The sequence below is a fragment of the Narcine bancroftii genome, chromosome 1 (assembly GCF_036971445.1).
Source record: "Narcine bancroftii isolate sNarBan1 chromosome 1, sNarBan1.hap1, whole genome shotgun sequence".
In the NCBI taxonomy this organism is placed as follows: Eukaryota; Metazoa; Chordata; class Chondrichthyes; order Torpediniformes; family Narcinidae; genus Narcine; species Narcine bancroftii.
The window spans coordinates 223,688,095-223,707,122 of NC_091469.1; the positions used below are offsets into that span (position 1 = coordinate 223,688,095).

A 19,028-nucleotide genomic window follows, 5' to 3' on the forward strand; every position below is an offset into this window, starting at 1 on the left:
ATTAAAAACTTGGACTAAGTCGAGGGCCGAACTAAATATTTATTGAAGATTTTCAACAACATCTGCATGTTTTCTCTTCTTTCAACATATGTAATGTTAAACTTTAGGATATAACTTTAGGAGGATAATGTTACAGGTCAGGAGTAGGTAGCTCAAGTTCACCCTTTGCTTGACCTGAGGGAAATCTATTTGGTCCCTGTGGAGATGTAGTCAGCATTCACAGGCTGTGTCCATTTTGGCCTGCATCAGGGTCAGCATTTCCTGCTCACTCCTCAGGTTCTAGGCCTCTATTTTCACCCTCGACCCACCATCCCTCTCCATTAACAATGGCGTGAAGCAAGGCTGTGTTCTCGCACCAACCCTCTTTTCAATCTTCTTCAGCATGATGCTGAACCAAGCCATGAAAGACCCCAACAATGAAGACGCTGTTTACATCCGGTACCGCACGGATGGCAGTCTCTTCAATCTGAGGCGCCTGCAAGCTCACACCAAGACACAAGAGAAACTTGTCCGTGAACTACTCTTTGCAGATGATGCCGCTTTAGTTGCCCATTCAGAGCCAGCTCTTCAGCGCTTGACGTCCTGCTTTGCGGAAACTGCCAAAATGTTTGGCCTGGAAGTCAGCCTGAAGAAAACTGAGGTCCTCCATCAGCCAGCTCCCCACCATGACTACCAGCCCCCCCACATCTCCATCGGGCACACAAAACTCAAAACGGTCAACCAGTTTACCTATCTCGGCTGCACCATTTCATCAGATGCAAGGATCGACAATGAGATAGACAACAGACTCGCCAAGGCAAATAGCGCCTTTGGAAGACTACACAAAAGAGTCTGGAAAAACAACCAACTGAAAAACCTCACAAAGATAAGCGTATACAGAGCCGTTGTCATACCCACACTCCTGTTCGGCTCCGAATCATGGGTCCTCTACCGGCACCACCTACGGCTCCTAGAACGCTTCCACCAGCGTTGTCTCCGCTCCATCCTCAACATCCATTGGAGCGCTCACACCCCTAACGTCGAGGTACTCGAGATGGCAGAGGTCGACAGCATCGAGTCCACGCTGCTGAAGATCCAGCTGCGCTGGATGGGTCACGTCTCCAGAATGGAAGACCATCGCCTTCCCAAGATCGTATTATATGGCGAGCTCTCCACTGGCCACCGTGACAGAGGTGCACCAAAGAAAAGGTACAAGGACTGCCTAAAGAAATCTCTTGGTGCCTGCCACATTGACCACCGCCAGTGGGCTGATAACGCCTCAAACCGTGCATCTTGGCGCCTCACAGTTTGGCGGGCAGCAGCCTCCTTTGAAGAAGACCGCAGAGCCCACCTCACTGACAAAAGGCAAAGGAGGAAAAACCCAACACCCAACCCCAACCAACCAATTTTCCCTTGCAACCGCTGCAATCGTGTCTGCCTGTCCCGCATCGGACTGGTCAGCCACAAACGAGCCTGCAGCTGACGTGGACTTTTTACCCCCTCCATAAATCTTCGTCCGCGAAGCCAAGCCAAAGACAAAGACTCACCCCTCACTCCACTCGCTCTGCCTCTACCCACCCCATCCTATACACACCCCTCTACTGCCTCTCCCCTCAACCTGTTCCTCCCTCTACCCGTCTCTCACCCTCTAATCACCCCTCCCCTACTCGCCCTGCCCCTCCCCTTTTACCTCTTCCCTATCCACCCCTCCTTCTACTCATCCCTCCCTCTAACTGCCCCTCACACCACCATAACTTCCCCTGCCCTTTACTCCTCACCTACACCCTCTGCCCACCCCAGCTTACCCACCCACTCAGGCCCAGCACGGTGCCGATCAGCCTTTGCGGACAGCCACCATCTCTCTCTTCACATGCAGGGCCGAACCAGCCGTCCCTGGGGTCCGCGCGGGTGCAAGCGCTGAAGGCCGTGGCGACTGGGAGAAGTGCGCTCGCGCTGTGGAAGGGCCGTCCAGTGCCAGTCGCGCAGGGCTCGCGCTGCCCGGGGGTCGTGCGCAGCCTGCCATGTCCGTCCCGCCGACAGGAAATCACAGGCGCTCGCCCATCCGCCGCACCGCTCGACAGGTGGGAGAAGTGACTGGTTGTGTGGGGAGCCTTCCAACAGACTTCTCGTGTTACAATTTCTCGTGTTACAATGGGGAAGGATGTGCAATGAAGGGGGAGGATGGTGGGGGTGACATTACCAAAAAACAGCATCGGCTCTCGCTGCAGGGCGGGCCACCTCTAATACATTTTTGAAATGATCTTGCGGGCCAAGGGGCCAGAGTTTGACATGTATGACTTAGACCAAACAGACCAGGTCAAGATTAATAGGGTTTAATTACTATAAACTCACAGAGAAATCTTGCATGCTGTTGGCCCGATTCCAAGGCAGTACTGAGGGAGAGGATTGGGCGGTACCACCTTCATTAGGGATCTTTAGGGGGAGGAGTTTGTATCAGGGGCGGGCCAACCAGCACAATGCATGTATTAGTGTTCCACCACAACAATAATCCAAATGTGTTTAGAACAACACCATGTAAAGCCTCAGCTTTACAACTTTGCCTTTATATTCTAGTCCCACTGAAATGAATGCTAACATTGTATTTGGCTTCCTTATTACTGCCTCAAAATGTAAATTAAACTTTATGGAATTTGACTCCCAAGTCCCTTTGAATCTCTGCTTTTTGAATTCTCTTTTCATTTACAAAATAGTCTACTTCTTTATTCCTTCTTCCCAAAGTGCATGACCATACACTTCTCTACACTGTATTTTATCTGCCACACCTTTGCTCATTCTCCCAACCTATCTAAATCCCTCTGCAGATTTCCTACTTTCTCAGCATTATCTGCCTCTCCAGCAATGTTATCACTTGTATACTTGCCACAATTCTGCTATATAAATCACTTACATACAACATGAAAAGTAGGGACCTGACAATGACCCTGGAGAACAGCACTAGTCACTGGTCGGCAACCAGAAAAGGCCCCTTTATTCACACTTAATACCTTCTGCCAATCAGCCAATCTTCTATCCACGGTCGTACGTTTAGCAGCTTCATTTGTGACACAGAGCTTCTGAAAAACCAAGTAAACAACATCCATCGACTCTGTCTATCCTGCTTGTTACTTCCTCAAAGAACAAGAGATTTCTTGAGCAAGATGAAGCTTGAAGGCAATCATGCTAACTGACCCATTTTATCTTGTGCTTTAAAGTACCCTGAAACCACATCCATAATAATAGACCAGAATCTTGCCAACCTCTGAAGTTCGGCTAATTGGCTTATAATTTCCTCTCTCCCATCTTAAAGGGTGGTGTGACATTTGCAATTTTCCCAACTTCTGAACCCATTCCCAATACTAGTAACTACTAATGGGAGATCATTACGAATGTGTTCCCAATGACCTCAGCTACCTCTTTAGAACCTTTGAGTTTTTAAAATGCCAACCAATCCTCTAGCTTCCCACAAACTTTTGTTAGTACTGTTCACCTACACATGCATTTATACTGTCTTTGACTTTCCTTGCCAGCCACAGTTGCCTCACTCTCTCTTTAGAATGCTCTTCATAATAAAACAAACCTGCATTTTTAAAAAAAATTCCCAGAAATGCCTGCTTTTGCTACTCTCTCTTTTCCCTACTTGGATGCCCTTCTAATCAACTTTGGCCAGAAGCTCTCTTATAACTTCAGTTATCTTTACAGAACTGTAATACCAACACATCTGATTTTACTTCCCCCCACCCCCCCCCACCCCCCCCACCCCCCGGACTCTCAAACTGCAGAGTGAATTCTATGAAATTGCGATGGTTCTTTTACTTAAAGTTCCCTAATCATACCTGATCCATTGCACAACACCACAAGCTGCTTCAAAAAGTCATCTCATAGGCATTGCACAATTCCTTCTCTTGGGCTCTTGTGCCAACCTGATTTTCCCCAGTCTACCAGCATTTTGAAGTCCCCCATAGCCACTATAACATTGCCTTTTTTCCATGCCACCTCCAACTCATTGTAATTTATATCCTTCATCCTGGCTGCTATTTGGAGGTCTGTGTTCATCTCCCATCAGGGTATTTTACCCTTCCATTTCTTAACTCTACCCTCAAGTATTCTACATCCTCTGATCCTCAGTCCCTGTGGATTTGATTTCATACTTTTTTTAAAAACCAAAGGTACCCATCCACCTACCTTTTTTTAATGTTTAGCTCCCAGCTGTGATCCTCTTTCAGCCACATCTCCGTAATGCCTACACTGTCATACCTGCCAATTTCTAACTGTGCTTTAAGATCATCTACTTTCTTTCGTACACTGTGTGCATTTAAGTGCATCTTCAATCCAGTTTATCATCCTTCCCACATTTGTCTTGATGTTGCTAGAGTTTAAATGTTTATCCATTTCTAAACTTTCTGTCCCATCTTTTATTCTGGAGACTTCAATAATTTATTCTTCACTTTCCTTCCCTTTAACATTATCCATACTTTTCCAATCTGTTCAATCCACCCCCCGCTATTTAGTTTAACGCCCCATTCGAAGCCCTAGTTACGTGATTCACCAGGATCCTAGTCCTTGCATAGTTCAGGTGGAGCCCGTCTCATCTTAAGACCTCCATCTTTCCCTAATACTGGTGCCTATATTCCATGAATTCAAAACCACATCTTCCACACCAGCATTTGACCCATGCATACAATTCCCTAATCTTATCAATCCTGGGCCAATTTGCACACAGCTCAGGTAGCAATCCAGAGATTATAACTTTTTTGTTTTGCTTTTTAATTTAGTCCCTACTGCTCAAATTCTTTCAGCAGAACCTTTTTCCTAGTTCTACCAATGTTATTGGTACCCATATGGACCATGACATTTATTTTTAAATTTAGACTTGCATCACTGTAACAGGCCAATGTTACAGTTCATGATGCCCAATTTACACCCCATTAACCTACGGCCTGGTATGCTTTTTGAAGGGGAAGGAAACCAGAGCCCCTGGAGAAAACATACAAACTCCTTACAGAAAGATTCCAACCCAAGTCTGGTCCTCATCGCTGGCACTGTAAAGGCATTCCGCTAACCGCTATGCCCACCAAGCCCCCCATGGATCTTTCTCCTCTGCAGGTCAGATGAGATGTCATGAACCCAGGCACCGGGCAGGCACAAAGCCTTCAGGATTCTCAATCTTCATTACAGAGAAGTGTCTATTCCCCTGTCTACACCGTCACTATTATGTTTCTCTTCTCTCCTCTCCTCCCCTCTTGAATGGCTCGCTGAACCACAGTTGCATCTGAAGGATTATGAACATAATCTCAGTAAAATAATTTTCCCTCAGAATCTGAACCATATTTCCTTTAAATAATCTTCAGAATTATTCAGTAATGAATGCTTGAGTATTGTACTAACCAAGATTTGATTTACCTGGAAACCACTTTATCAAATAATCGCCGATCCTCTTCAGAATAACCAGGCCAATCCCGCTGAACATCCTTGTACACAAAATCCTTCACAGTGTAGGAGTTGTCTTTTGGGTTTAGATTAGCTACCTATTTAGAAAGTAAACATTTTTGTTTTGAAACCAAGGGGTCGGCTATTCAAGGGTAAAAAATTAAAAGCAGAGACATTAAGACTAGTATAACAAAATACTGAATTATAAACAAAACATTTGGATCTTGCTTAATGCAGCATTATATAAAGTTAGAGAGAGGCATATCTACAAAATATACCAGTTTAATACAGAATATTTCACAATCAAGATCGCATCTTAAGGGAGTAAATACGGAAATTCAGTGGCCCTTCAACCAATAAGTAAGCTTCTAATTAGGATCATCTGAAAACTATTTGAAAAAGTATTGAAGAGGAAAGAGATGGAGGGATAAAATTGATTAGATTTTATTGAATCAGTTAAAATTCAAAATATTATACTTTGAATATTGTTAAAAAGATAAATTGGACAGTCAGAGAAACAAAAAAATAGGCTGTTCCACCCTTTGTTCCTGGTTCACAACTCAATATCATCAGGGCTGGTTAATGAAATTCAATACTTTGTTCCAGTTCCTCCCAATATCTCTTGATATTTCTAACTTTTAGAGCCATATCAACTTCCTTAAGATATTAAATGATTTGGCCTCAAGAATGTTGGAAAATTTCACTGGTTCATTTAAACTAATATATTTGCAAAATAAATCTCGGGTAATTTATGGAGGTGTAAAGATTACACGAAAACAAATTCCCTCAGCCAATATTTCTCCTGTGCAACACAGGAATGCCCAAATCTATGTATGCCCAGCTTAGGGACCTCAAACACCAAGAGTGCATGGTGCATCACACAGCAAAGAAAAGACCACATAGGCTTCCGAAACAGTGGTGGAGAAGGGAAATATTAAAAACTTTAGCCACTGCTTTACATTTTACCAATGAGCTCTCTGAACCCTTCTCCATTAACAATGGCATGAAGCAAGGCTGCGTTCTCGCACCAACCCTCTTTTCAATCTTCTTCAGCATGATGCTGAAACAAGCCATGAAAGACCTCAACAATGAAGACACTGTTTACAACCGGTACCGTACGGATGGCAGTCTCTTCAATCTGAGGCGCCTGCAAGCTCACACCAAGACACAAGAGAAACTTGTCCGTGAACTACTCTTTGCAGACGATGCCGCTTTAGTTGCCCATTCAGAGCCTGCTCTTCAGCGCTTGACGTCCTGTTTTGCGGAAACTGCCAAAATGTTTGGCCTGGAAGTCAGCCTGAAGAAAACTGAGGTCCTCCATCAGCCAGCTCCTCACCATGAATACTAGCCCCCCCCCCCCCACATCTCCATCGGGCACACAAAACTCAAAACGGTCAACCAGTTTACAACGAGATAGACAACAGACTCGCCAAGGCAAATAGCGCCTTTGGAAGACTACACAAAAGAGTCTGGAAAAACAACCAACTGAAAAACCTCACAAAGATAAGCGTATACAGAGCCGTTGTCATACCCACACTCCTGTTCGGCTCCGAATCATGGGTCCTCTACCGGCATCACCTACAGCTCCTAGAACACTTCCACCAGCGTTGTCTCCGCTCCATCCTCAACATTCATTGGAGCGACTTCATCCCTAACGTCGAAGTACTCGAGATGGCTGAGGCGACAGCATCGAATCCACGCTGCTGAAGATCCAACTGCGCTGGGTAGGTCACATCTCCAGAATGGAGGACCATCGCCTTCCCAAGATCGTGTTCTATGGCGAGCTCTCCACTGGCCACCGTGACAGAGGTGCACCAAAGAAGAGGTACAAGGACTGCCTAAAGAAATCCCTTGGTGCCTGCCACATTGACCACTGCCAGTGGGCTGTTATCGCCTCAAACCGTGCATCTTGGCACCTCAGTTCGGCGGGCAGCAACCTCCTTAGAAGAAGACCACAGAGCCCACCTCACTGACAAAAGGCAAAGGAGGAAAAGCCCAACACCCAACCCCAACCAACCAATTTTCCCTTGCAACCGCTGCAACCGTGTTTGCCTGTCCCGCATCGGACTTGTCAGCCACAAACGAGCCTGCAGCTGACGTGGACATTACCCCTCCATAAATCTTCGTCCGCGAAGCCAAGCCAAAGAAGAAAGACATTTTACCAATAATTTTTGAACATGCATACAATATCAAAACTGAAATCAAATCATCAATTTCAAACAGCTGTTTGTTCTGGCATTAAAAACTAATCAAAAATACAACACATCATTGATTTTTAGTACAACATTTCAGTTAAAACATAATCTCACGCTACAATCAGGCAGATTTTGTAAAAATGTTTCACCATTGTTCTCTATTTCAAGCTGGTTATTTTTAATCACTCATGAACAATTTACTGTGGTTACTTTGCTCTGCACAAGATGTACAATATAAAAGGCAAGTCATTTGAAGGAATTAAAATAAACAGCTGCATTGTTGTACCAATTCTAATCCTTTTAGTTGTTGAACCTATTTCCAGGAACCAAATCTTCAGAGAATCAGCTTCTAAATCATTAAAAATCAGACTCGATGCAAAAGGAAAGCATTCAACCCAAGGAATTTATGATGGCTCTCTGAAGAACAATTGAAGCAGATACACCATTCTGCCCCATTTCCCTTCCTTAACACCCCATTTTCATTTGAAATTATTGATGGTCTTCACTTGTACAACCTTGTAGCATGTTCCAAGTCATTATTTGTTGCACATAAGAACTTCCTAACACAGCATCTCTTGTCCAGTGCCAGAATTTCCATTTTTCCAGTTATTTTATTTCATTCGATATCATTGATGTTCAGCTGTAGAAAGGTCCAAGACTCAGTCAGTGAAGGAGAGGAAGGAGGGTGAATTTTTCAGTTTACCCCTTGCTGGACTCCATACATCATGAAACCCAAATGTCTGAAGACACTGAGTTTGTAAAAACACAGAAATGCTTAAGGAACTCAGCTAGTCTTGCAGTGACTACAGGAGGTAAAGATATATTGCCAATTTTTCAGGCTCAAGGCCTTCTTCAAGGTACAAGCAAATTGCAGACAGGCATCTTAATTAAAGACGAGAGAGAAAGGGGTAAGAATGAATGGGGAGGAGTCAAGACCAACAGCCAAAAGCTGTTCATTGGATATGATAAGAGGAAAGGTGAGAATTGATTTTGGCTCTGTGAAAAGGTAGAGGGGAAAAAGGAAAGAGGCAGAACTAGAGGTAAGGAGTCAGGGAAGAAGGGGTGTTTTTTTTTTTATAAACAGAAACTGGAGAAGTCTATGCCATACTGTAGGAGGTGCCCAGATGGAAGACGAGGTTTTGTTCCTCTAATTTGCAGATGGTCTTAGTCTGGAAGTACGAGACCACAGACAGACATGTCAGCAAGAGAATACAGCATAAACTCCTTGCTTCTTTATTACACAGCAAAGAAAGACCAGTCGTCCCATATGTCTTCCTCAGATCCTTAGCACAAATCCCTGTGATACACTACTAGACAATCTTCAAATTGCAAAATCAATCCTCCATCTCCTGCTGTCTTCCAATTCCAATGAAAATTTGGATCTACTTTGCCTTGGATTCCCTTGGCAAATTGATCAGTTTCCAATGTTTGATCTTGTTAAGTCTCACTGAAGTCTTCAAAGACAGTATCATCCATTTTTGCCCTCAGTTTATTTTGTTACATCAAAAGTTCTGAATTGTCCCATCATTAGTTGGATTAGGCACAGCTTTAAAAAGCTTGCCTGCATGCTCTTTACACACAATCTCCTCTGTGCCTTTCACACAATGGTAATGGATGCCAAAACTGGGTATCTTGAAATCCCCAACCATGAAAACCCTATTATTCAGATTTCTCCATAGTTTGTCTATAGATTTGCATCCCCACCTCCAAAATGTCAAAGTAAAACAATACCAGGTCATTAAAACTTTCCACAACTTGTAATTTTTAAAAAGGGTCAAGAATAATTAAATTTAACATTTCCTCTTCTGCAATGACTGCTACCCACTTCACTGCAAATTTACAGCAAAAACTAACACATGGATAACTAATTTACGCTGGAATATTTCAGAGCATTCACCTCCAAAAAAGCAAGTGATCTCTGAACATTATCCTGCAAGTAATTGAATTAAGGCAAGCTGTAATTAATTTTTCATTAAAGAATGTATTTCATGCAAAATAAAAAGGAAAGAGGAGACTTTTCATTTAGGAAAAGTGTATTGGAGGAAAAAATATTGTACTTGCAATTTCCTGCCACAATGTACTTCAAAACATTGAAAGTGTATGGCAAGCATAACTTTGGTAAAAATGTAACCAATTACTGTAAATTCTTACTTGAAAGCAGAGTTCAGGAGTGGACACAAAAAAATATAAATTAAGTTTCAATATAAGGCAAGATCCTACATGGGCCTTGTTTTGCAATAGCCAACTACAATTCGAAAATTGTGCGCAGGCAGTTAAGTCCAAATATAGAAGCTGCTGCCAAGTTGCTAGTCCTCATTAATGTAAACTATTTGCAACCTTGTCCAACAAAATCTTAAGAACAAAAGTTTTTACAAAAGATACTCAAAATATCTTGAAAGTATACACTATTGAAAAAGTGATTTAAAAAAAAAAGCAAAAAAAAAAAATCACAAAAAAGGCTTGTAAAATACTTTAAAGTTTTTCTTACTTCCCATTCAACTTGGTTCCTGAGAAATGGTACAATTGGCAAAATCAGAAAAGGTGAAGACCATGCCAACAAATTGGATCAATTACTTTAGGCCAGCTTCCTAGAGTTCTGTGGCACATGAAAATGCTCTGCTATAAACAAAATTCACACCAATGTTTAAAGTTGTAATAGGCTGCAATAGGTTGTGAATGAGACTACCTTTCAATTAAATGAAACAAAGATACATTTGTGTCACTCACAGTTCCCCATTAATCAAGGCAAGGATACTATGAAGTCCTGCTACATGCAAGGCATTTCTATCAATCAAAAATAATTTATTCTACAAAAAATTCTATTAAGAAGATAGTTTAAACTGATAGGTCTGAGGTAATTCCTGCACAGTAACTTACTCATAAACCTCCACCCTTCTCCATTAACAATGGCGTGAAGCAAGGCTGTGTTCTCGCACCAACCCTCTTTTCAATCTTCTTCAGCATGATGCTGAACCAAGCCATGAAAGACCCCAACAATGAAGACGCTGTTTACATCCGGTACCGCACGGATGGCAGTCTCTTCAATCTGAGGCGCCTGCAAGCTCACACCAAGACACAAGAGAAACTTGTCCGTGAACTACTCTTTGCAGATGATGCCGCTTTAGTTGCCCATTCAGAGCCAGCTCTTCAGCGCTTGACGTCCTGCTTTGCGGAAACTGCCAAAATGTTTGGCCTGGAAGTCAGCCTGAAGAAAACTGAGGTCCTCCATCAGCCAGCTCCCCACCATGACTACCAGCCCCCCCACATCTCCATCGGGCACACAAAACTCAAAACGGTCAACCAGTTTACCTATCTCGGCTGCACCATTTCATCAGATGCAAGGATCGACAATGAGATAGACAACAGACTCGCCAAGGCAAATAGCGCCTTTGGAAGACTACACAAAAGAGTCTGGAAAAACAACCAACTGAAAAACCTCACAAAGATAAGCGTATACAGAGCCGTTGTCATACCCACACTCCTGTTCGGCTCCGAATCATGGGTCCTCTACCGGCACCACCTACGGCTCCTAGAACGCTTCCACCAGCGTTGTCTCCGCTCCATCCTCAACATCCATTGGAGCGCTCACACCCCTAACGTCGAGGTACTCGAGATGGCAGAGGTCGACAGCATCGAGTCCACGCTGCTGAAGATCCAGCTGCGCTGGATGGGTCACGTCTCCAGAATGGAGGACCATCGCCTTCCCAAGATCGTATTATATGGCGAGCTCTCCACTGGCCACCGTGACAGAGGTGCACCAAAGAAAAGGTACAAGGACTGCCTAAAGAAATCTCTTGGTGCCTGCCACATTGACCACCGCCAGTGGGCTGATAACGCCTCAAACCGTGCATCTTGGCGCCTCACAGTTTGGCGGGCAGCAGCCTCCTTTGAAGAAGACCGCAGAGCCCACCTCACTGACAAAAGGCAAAGGAGGAAAAACCCAACACCCAACCCCAACCAACCAATTTTCCCTTGCAACCGCTGCAATCGTGTCTGCCTGTCCCGCATCGGACTGGTCAGCCACAAACGAGCCTGCAGCTGACGTGGACTTTTTACCCCCTCCATAAATCTTCGTCCGCGAAGCCAAGCCAAAGAAAAAAAAAAAAAAAAAATTCCTGCACAGTAACTTACTCATAAACCTCCACCACTTGCAGAATTTGTCAATAAAATGAAGAAAGTGCATGGTCAAGAAAAGTAAGATTGCATTAATTGATTATAATTACATTATGTTTGCAGTTCTGCAAAACACCATTTTGCTACATTAAAGAACAGATTGCATATTATATTGAAGCAGAAATTTCAGTGCAAGTGCGATAGTCACCTGCAATAAAGAATTACCATCTGTCTATATAAAAATGCACTTCAAAATTGCAAATAAGGTCAATCAAATTACTTTGGCTATAAATAAACTGCATAAATTCTTGGCCACAAGTTGGCCTGCAGCAATAGTAGCAGCATATGGGACAGTTGTGAAGTCAGAAAAGACTACACTTACCAAATCCTCCCCTCCAACATTTCCAAACATGGTTAAAACCAGGCCCATTGGCAATGTGAGTTAACAGAATATACAGTTACATGATGACAGTCATGACTCTGCAAATATTGTACACGATTTACACATCTCTGGTGTAGAAGTTAGAGCCAATGTTACTGAAGCAAATTCAAATTGAGTGCACATGAAAAGATTTGAGTATCACAGAGGAAACAATGGAGTGTGTTTAGAGAGATAGTTTATAAATTTAGCATTGAAACAAATGTAAAATAGAAAAAAAAATCACAAAAACAATTTTCTTATTTTTAAATATTTTGATTGTATTTTTTTTTAAAAAAAAGCATTATGCTGACTGATCGAAATTTTATGTTGCACTAAAATAAAATAATTAATATCCTATTGCTGCTTGAGGTGGTAAACTTAAAAGGTCCCGAAGTTATCCAGTCAATTGAGCCCAAGAACTCAAAAACAACTCAATCACGAAACAAAATGATATATCTTGATTCTGGTTTCCATTCATAACTGGTATTGGCCATTCATCACAAAACCTTTGAGTAAATGTTGAAAGGAATAAACATCTAGTCAGACAAAAATATCTTGATGATCAGATATCCTGTGTGCCTCAGTGGTAGGAAAGGCAGGCTCAGATTAGAGAAGGATTTTGGGAATTTTACCAATCTGATTGAGTTTGAGGTGCTGACAAAAGTCTTTGATGAGGGTAAGGCAGTGAACGTTGACTACATGGTCTTCAGTAAGGCGTTTGACAAAGTCTTTCATGATAGGGTGATGCAGAAGACATGTGAATTGATAGTTTGGATTTAGCATTGTCTTGCCCATAGGTATTGGTGTAAGGATGTTATTCTGACTAAATGTTCATGGCTAGTGGCCAGGAGTCAACATCACCCATCTGGCTCACCATATTTGGGACTCAGTGGCCAAAATTTAAAAATCCAGGGACCACCACACCACCTCATGGGGAGACTGGTGGCCATTTGGCTCCATTAGGGATATTTGGGCAACTATCATACACTGGGAGACTGTTTTTATTCTTATTATTAGCCATAATTATCCTTTATTGCACTTGTCAAATTATTCGCACCTCATCATTATCCCCTTAGACTTAGTTATCACCGGTCACATATTATTGGCGTGCAGTGTGTCTTCCGAAGGGGTTGACTGTAATGGACAGGCAGCGTCCCCACCTGGTGGCGCTGCTGCGTTCCTGTTCAGAGGACACACTACCTGCCAATCAAAGTCAAAGACTCACTCTGACCCTTGCAATTGGCCCACCTAAATCGCCAGGTGCTACAGTCCAGGCAGCCTGTCCAGACTCAGCTCAGCTGACCCCCTGCACTTGGCTTCGAGCCATTGCCCACAGCAACCAATAGGGCCCAGCCTGCCCAGAGTGATTGGCCCCCCAGTACTGCCTGCAGAACTATAAAGGACCATGTGTCCCTTTGTTCTGCCTCTTTGGACTCCTCGTGGCATGTAAGTAGCACCTTTCAAACTGGGTTGAGGTAAGTCTCGAGGTCAGGTAGCAAGATCCATGTCCGTACCATTCAAGGGGTGGGGGCACGTAGTATCACCTTGATCCTGACCATTTAATGTGCATGTTCATGTAATTTCCCCCAGTCCTGTCAGTTCCTCCCTCATTATCTGATGTATATTTACCCCTTGCATATTGTGTATGTGTGCCGAGGTTTGACCCTGTTGTTGAGTTTGCATCCCCAAAATAAGCATGCGCTTTGTCCCTCAACTTTGGTTTGGTTCTTAACCTGTGGGACCCACACAAACCCAAACAACAGGATGTTATTGTGGCTAAATGTTATGACTAGTGGTGTTCCCCAGGGTTAAATGTCAAGATATACATATGAAAATGCAAGTGGTTGGGCTAACAAGTTTGTGGATAACAAGATTGGTGGAGTTATCAAAGAAGATGAAGGGATATAGATCAATTTTAGATATGGGGAAAGAAATGGCAGATGGAATTTAATCTGAATAAGTTTGAGATATTTCACTTTGGGAAGTCAAATACAAGGAGGAAGCATACACTAATGGCAAACCTTATCAGCATTGATGTGCAGCAGGAACTGTGGTTAAAGTCTATAGCATCCTGAAAGTGGCCATACAAATAGAAAAGGTGATAAAGAAGTCATATAGCATGCATGCATTCATTGGTTGGGGCATTGAGTACAAGAGTAAAGGAAGTCCAATTATAATCTTATAAAACTTTTGCTAGGCCACACTTGGAGTATTGCATGCAATTATGGTTGTTCCATTGCAAGGATATGGAGGCTTTGGAAAGGGTACAGGATGAGCTTCATTCGAAGATATGAGTCACAAGGAGAGGTTGGACAAATGCAAGTTATTTTTACTGGAGCTATGCAGGTTGAAGGGAGGCCCTCGAGTTCATAAAATTATGTGAGGCAGAGATAGGGCAGAGTCTTTTTTATCCCCAGGTTGGAGATTTCACATTCTAGAGGACATGTTTAAACTGGGGATATGGGGGTGGGATGCAGAGTTTAAAAGAGGTGTGGGCAGCTCACAGTTTTAAAATGTCAATGCCAGGAGCAGTTGGCAGGGTCACTGGTGAAAATAAATACAATAGTAGGATTTAAGCAGATTTTGGATTGACACATTAAAATACAGGAAAGAATGGCTATGTTCACGCGCAAGCAGCAGAGATTTAGTTTTAATTTGGCATTGTGTTCTGTGCAGACAAGTGCTGAAGGGACCGTTTCTCTGCTGTTCTATCCTCTCCTTCACTTTACAAAATTTGATCTCATTCACTTCCAGAAAACATTAGGCCCCCATTCTTATTAAGAAAGTTCAAAGCTCAGACTTATTGTCAGAGTACATACATGACATCACATACAACCCTGAGATTCTTTTCCCTGTGGCCCAGGCAGAATTTCTACTTCTCAGTCATGCAAAAAAAAGTATAAGAAAAAATGCACAAGAAAGGAATATAAAGAAATGTAAGCAAACTGACTGTGCAATACAGAAAAAAATATTCAGTCATAAGTAATGTGCAAAGCAATGATCCTTAAATGGGTCTCTGATTGAACTTGTTATTTAAGAGTCTGATGGTGGAGGAATAGCAAGTGTTCCTAAACGTGGTGGTACTTCAAATACCAGAGCAAGCCTCAACAGGATTCAAAAAGCACTAGATTTCTAACAATAGTTAAAAATTCAGAGGTTGAGTAAATAGAACCTGAACCATCTGTTCATTTATAAAGCTTCCATATATCCATTAAACTAAATGCACAGGAATTGTAGGTTAATTGGGCAGCATGGACTCTTAGGCTGGAAGGGCCTGTTATCGAGCTGTATGTCTAAATTAAATTAATTTCCCTTTATATAATAACCACTTTTCAGCACAGATTTCATCCTTGTCCTTTTAGGTCATCCATGTAAAATTGTGAACAGCACCTGAGTGGGTTCATGATTTTACAAAAGTAATCAGAGTCTGGTGGAATTCAGAATTCTATCAACAATTATCAATATTTACAGTGTAGAGGAACTTAAATTTGGTACACTAGGAGAAAATGCAATGAAAAAGACTAATGTTTGAGCTTGAACTTGTCTAAAATATTTAAAATAATTAAGATAGTGAATAATTTTTGATCAATTCTCCAGGAAAGCCTGCACCAAAAGAAATTTTTAGAGGCAGGCCATTCTGAAATGAAATCAGGATATACTTCTACCACATGGCTATGATGACTAGAATTTGTTCAAATGGAAGATCAATCTTTTGTATTTGGAAAGAGCTTCAAAGAATATGAAGCTAAGGCACAGGTCTGAAGTCAAGGTTAAAAAAAATCAAATATTGTCAAAACAACAAAGTTGATGAACTAAATGGCATATTTCTGGTGTGCTACAAAAGTCACATCCCGCAGAAAAATCTGAGTTGTATGTGATATCACAAAGGCACTACGAGAATATATCTAAACTTTGAACTTTATCCTGAAAGTTATAGCAAATTTAAAATGGAATAATTCTGGCACAAAAGATGGAATGCATATGGAAAATCAATTGCATTGATCCAGGAAAATCTTGAGTTTGTATTTATTATTTGAAAGGCACTAAAATTTCTTGTAATTATATCAACCACAAACAAAGCAAAAATTTAAAGTCTATAGTACACAACAGGAAATGATTTTTCAGGTTATTGTTGAAGCCTACTAAATGACTAGATCATGAGAGCATAGTCTGGTACACTCAATGATAATTCACTGAGTTTAAAAGTTTACCACATTCATCAAGCTACAATAAAAAAGTGTTAGTTTTAAAATACTAACAGACTGTCCACCATTCCTTTCCTTGATTTGAATGATTGGCCTCTTTATACTTTACTGAAATTACCAAATTAAATTTGAAAGTACACAAGTTTAGATTCAAAGATATTTATTGTCTGTGAAACTATTTTTAACTGATCCAGTTTATAGGTAGAAATTTCATTCAGTTTCAAACATCTTCAATTTACATACACATCATTAGGTAATGCATCTAGAAAAATAAGTTTATGATAAATTAATGACAAATTGAGAGCTTTAATTATTTCTATGACCAAAAAAATAGTTTGAAGAGTGAAATATGAAAACTGCATCTGACACTACTGACCTGTTGTAGAATTGGTCCAAGAGAGTTCTTGTCTTTCTGACTAACACCATCTTTCTGTAATCGAGCCAGAAGCTCTGGCTTCTTGAAAGGTTTTAATACCAATAAGTGGATCACCCTATCCCTGTACGACCGTTGGGAAACACTGTTTGTATTGCACTTCCTTATTGTACTTGCAGGATTAATGGGGGTTGACCGTTTCCGTTCAGGTACAGCATCTGGGATGCCCGGTGCTGGTTTACGAATCTGCACTCGCTTACCTAGAAATAGCACAAAAAAAAACTTTTAAATTAAAAAACCTAATCACAAGAAAGTCAAAATGTATATTTATGTAAAATTAAAAAATCTTCCAGTCTGAAGTAAATAAACAATTTTTGGTCAATGCTATTTCAATATTTTTAATGACCAGTATAAATACTTTGTAATTAAGTGAACATACTTGTCCATGCACATAATGAACTATGAATCTACCTTGTTATATAATAAGCAAATGAATTTTCATCATCTGCCAAAGAGTAATGGAGTCATAGACTTAATAGTGAGTGGTGAGTATGGAAGTGCCAATGGAAGTGAAAGTTGCAGGGACAATTGTAACATTTTTAAAGCATTTAGACAGTAGATATGAAAGGTTTAAAAGGAAACTTGGCAAATACAAGTAAATGGGACTAACTTGGGTGGAGTGTTCAAGTTGAGCCAAGGGTCCATTTCCATGCTATAAAACTTGGACTCTATAAGCAGATTAATTTTCTCATCGGTTATCTTCCAAGCCAAAGAAATCAGTTGTATAACATGTAGAAAAAGTGCCATGACTACCTACTCTACTAAAATTAGTACAATTGTAAATTATTAAAATAAAGTACAAGTTTAATCGTACCCATTATTTAATGCTATACAGGTACATGCTAAATGTAACATTTCACACAAGCATCACATCAGTAAATTAATTTCACGAGATATCAGTGACACATCTGAAAAATAGACAGGCCAAAAGCCTATGGCACAAGCTGGATATTCTGGGAGAAGGCAGGTGCAATTTGTCATGACATAGAATAAACCTATTCAGAGTGTACTAATTTAAGGCAAGAGAAAAATCAAGCAAGCAGCAAGTTTAAAAAGGGTGCAGCTAGTTTAAAAAGGTCAATTAGTATTTCAAAACAAAAAATGGTCATTTTATGCAAATAATTCAACCCTTTCCAGATTTTCCAACCAACTCACTTTTTTCAACAGATACCTCACTCCCAAAAGTAAGACATTTAACAGCTTCAAATCACAATTAAATCTATTCCAGTCTATAGAAACATCATCAGAAAAGATCAATAACTGACAAAAAAAAATCAAGTGATTTATAATATAGTCAGAGTTTAACAGCACAGAAATATGCCCTTTGGCCCAAGTTGTCCATGCTGATCTGGTCATTTACCCAATCTAGATTCATTTTCCTGAGTTTGACTTGTATTCTTCCAGCTTATCCATATACCTGCCTAAATGTCTTGAACGTTGTAAATGAAGATTAAATTTTTCAACAATGCCCACTTTTAAAATACTTTATACAATAGAACCAAATACAATGCCCATGAAACCAAGTATAACGAATGTAGATTTTGCATCTAATCTACAGACGAGTTTCAGAATTTAGTTGCATCTCAAGATGAAATAACTGCAAAAAATATCCACAAAATTTAATCTTGCAGTTATTTTGACTCCATTGTTATTTCTCACCTTTAATGCGCTCCAAGCCAATATAACATTTCAAAATATGCTTGGTTTATAGTAGATTCAGGCTAAATCTGACACTCTACATTATTGCCATGTTAAATAAAACTGACCACCCTCAACTCCTGGTATGCCTTCCAAATGGAGTTTATGATTCAGAATCTTCTCAGCCTTTAGCAGAATTTCAATAAGATAGCTAAGGTACTGTGTCAGCAGAATTCAGAATAATACAATGTATGTTCGTTTTCTTGCCACCTAAATTCTCAACAGTCACATTGCACCAGAATGAAATCTGCAACTGCAACCAACTCCAACAACATCCGATTTTGGGATACAAACCAGGCCAAAGGCTACCGCTTAACTTCTAATTAGCTCTGAAGCCAAAATGCCACTAAAAGTTAGGCCCTGATGACTCATTCTGCAAGTATGTATTTTTATAAAAATCCTATTTTAATTCATCTTCATAATTTACATCTTAAACACTGTATATTAACTGCTAAAATTCAATGTTAAATCAACCACATTTAATGAATAGTACAAATGACCAATAGCATTCAATAGATCAGCTAGGATTTCGGACACAATTAAAAAAAAATTCAGGC

At 41.0% G+C, this 19,028-nt stretch overlaps 1 protein-coding gene across 2 annotated transcripts in view; it reads right to left on the reverse strand.

Annotated features, from left to right (window-relative positions):
* Positions 1 to 19,028, reverse strand: part of ell2 (elongation factor for RNA polymerase II 2) — a 130,920-nt gene that overhangs the window by 43,038 nt on the left and 68,854 nt on the right. For both annotated transcript variants that reach the window (XM_069891901.1, XM_069891910.1), the window contains exons 5-6: positions 16,717 to 16,973; positions 5,380 to 5,504 (exon numbers count right to left, since the gene is read on the reverse strand). In XM_069891901.1, the coding sequence (XP_069748002.1) occupies positions 5,380 to 5,504; positions 16,717 to 16,973 (382 nt within the window). The remainder of the gene's footprint in view (positions 1 to 5,379; positions 5,505 to 16,716; positions 16,974 to 19,028) is intronic.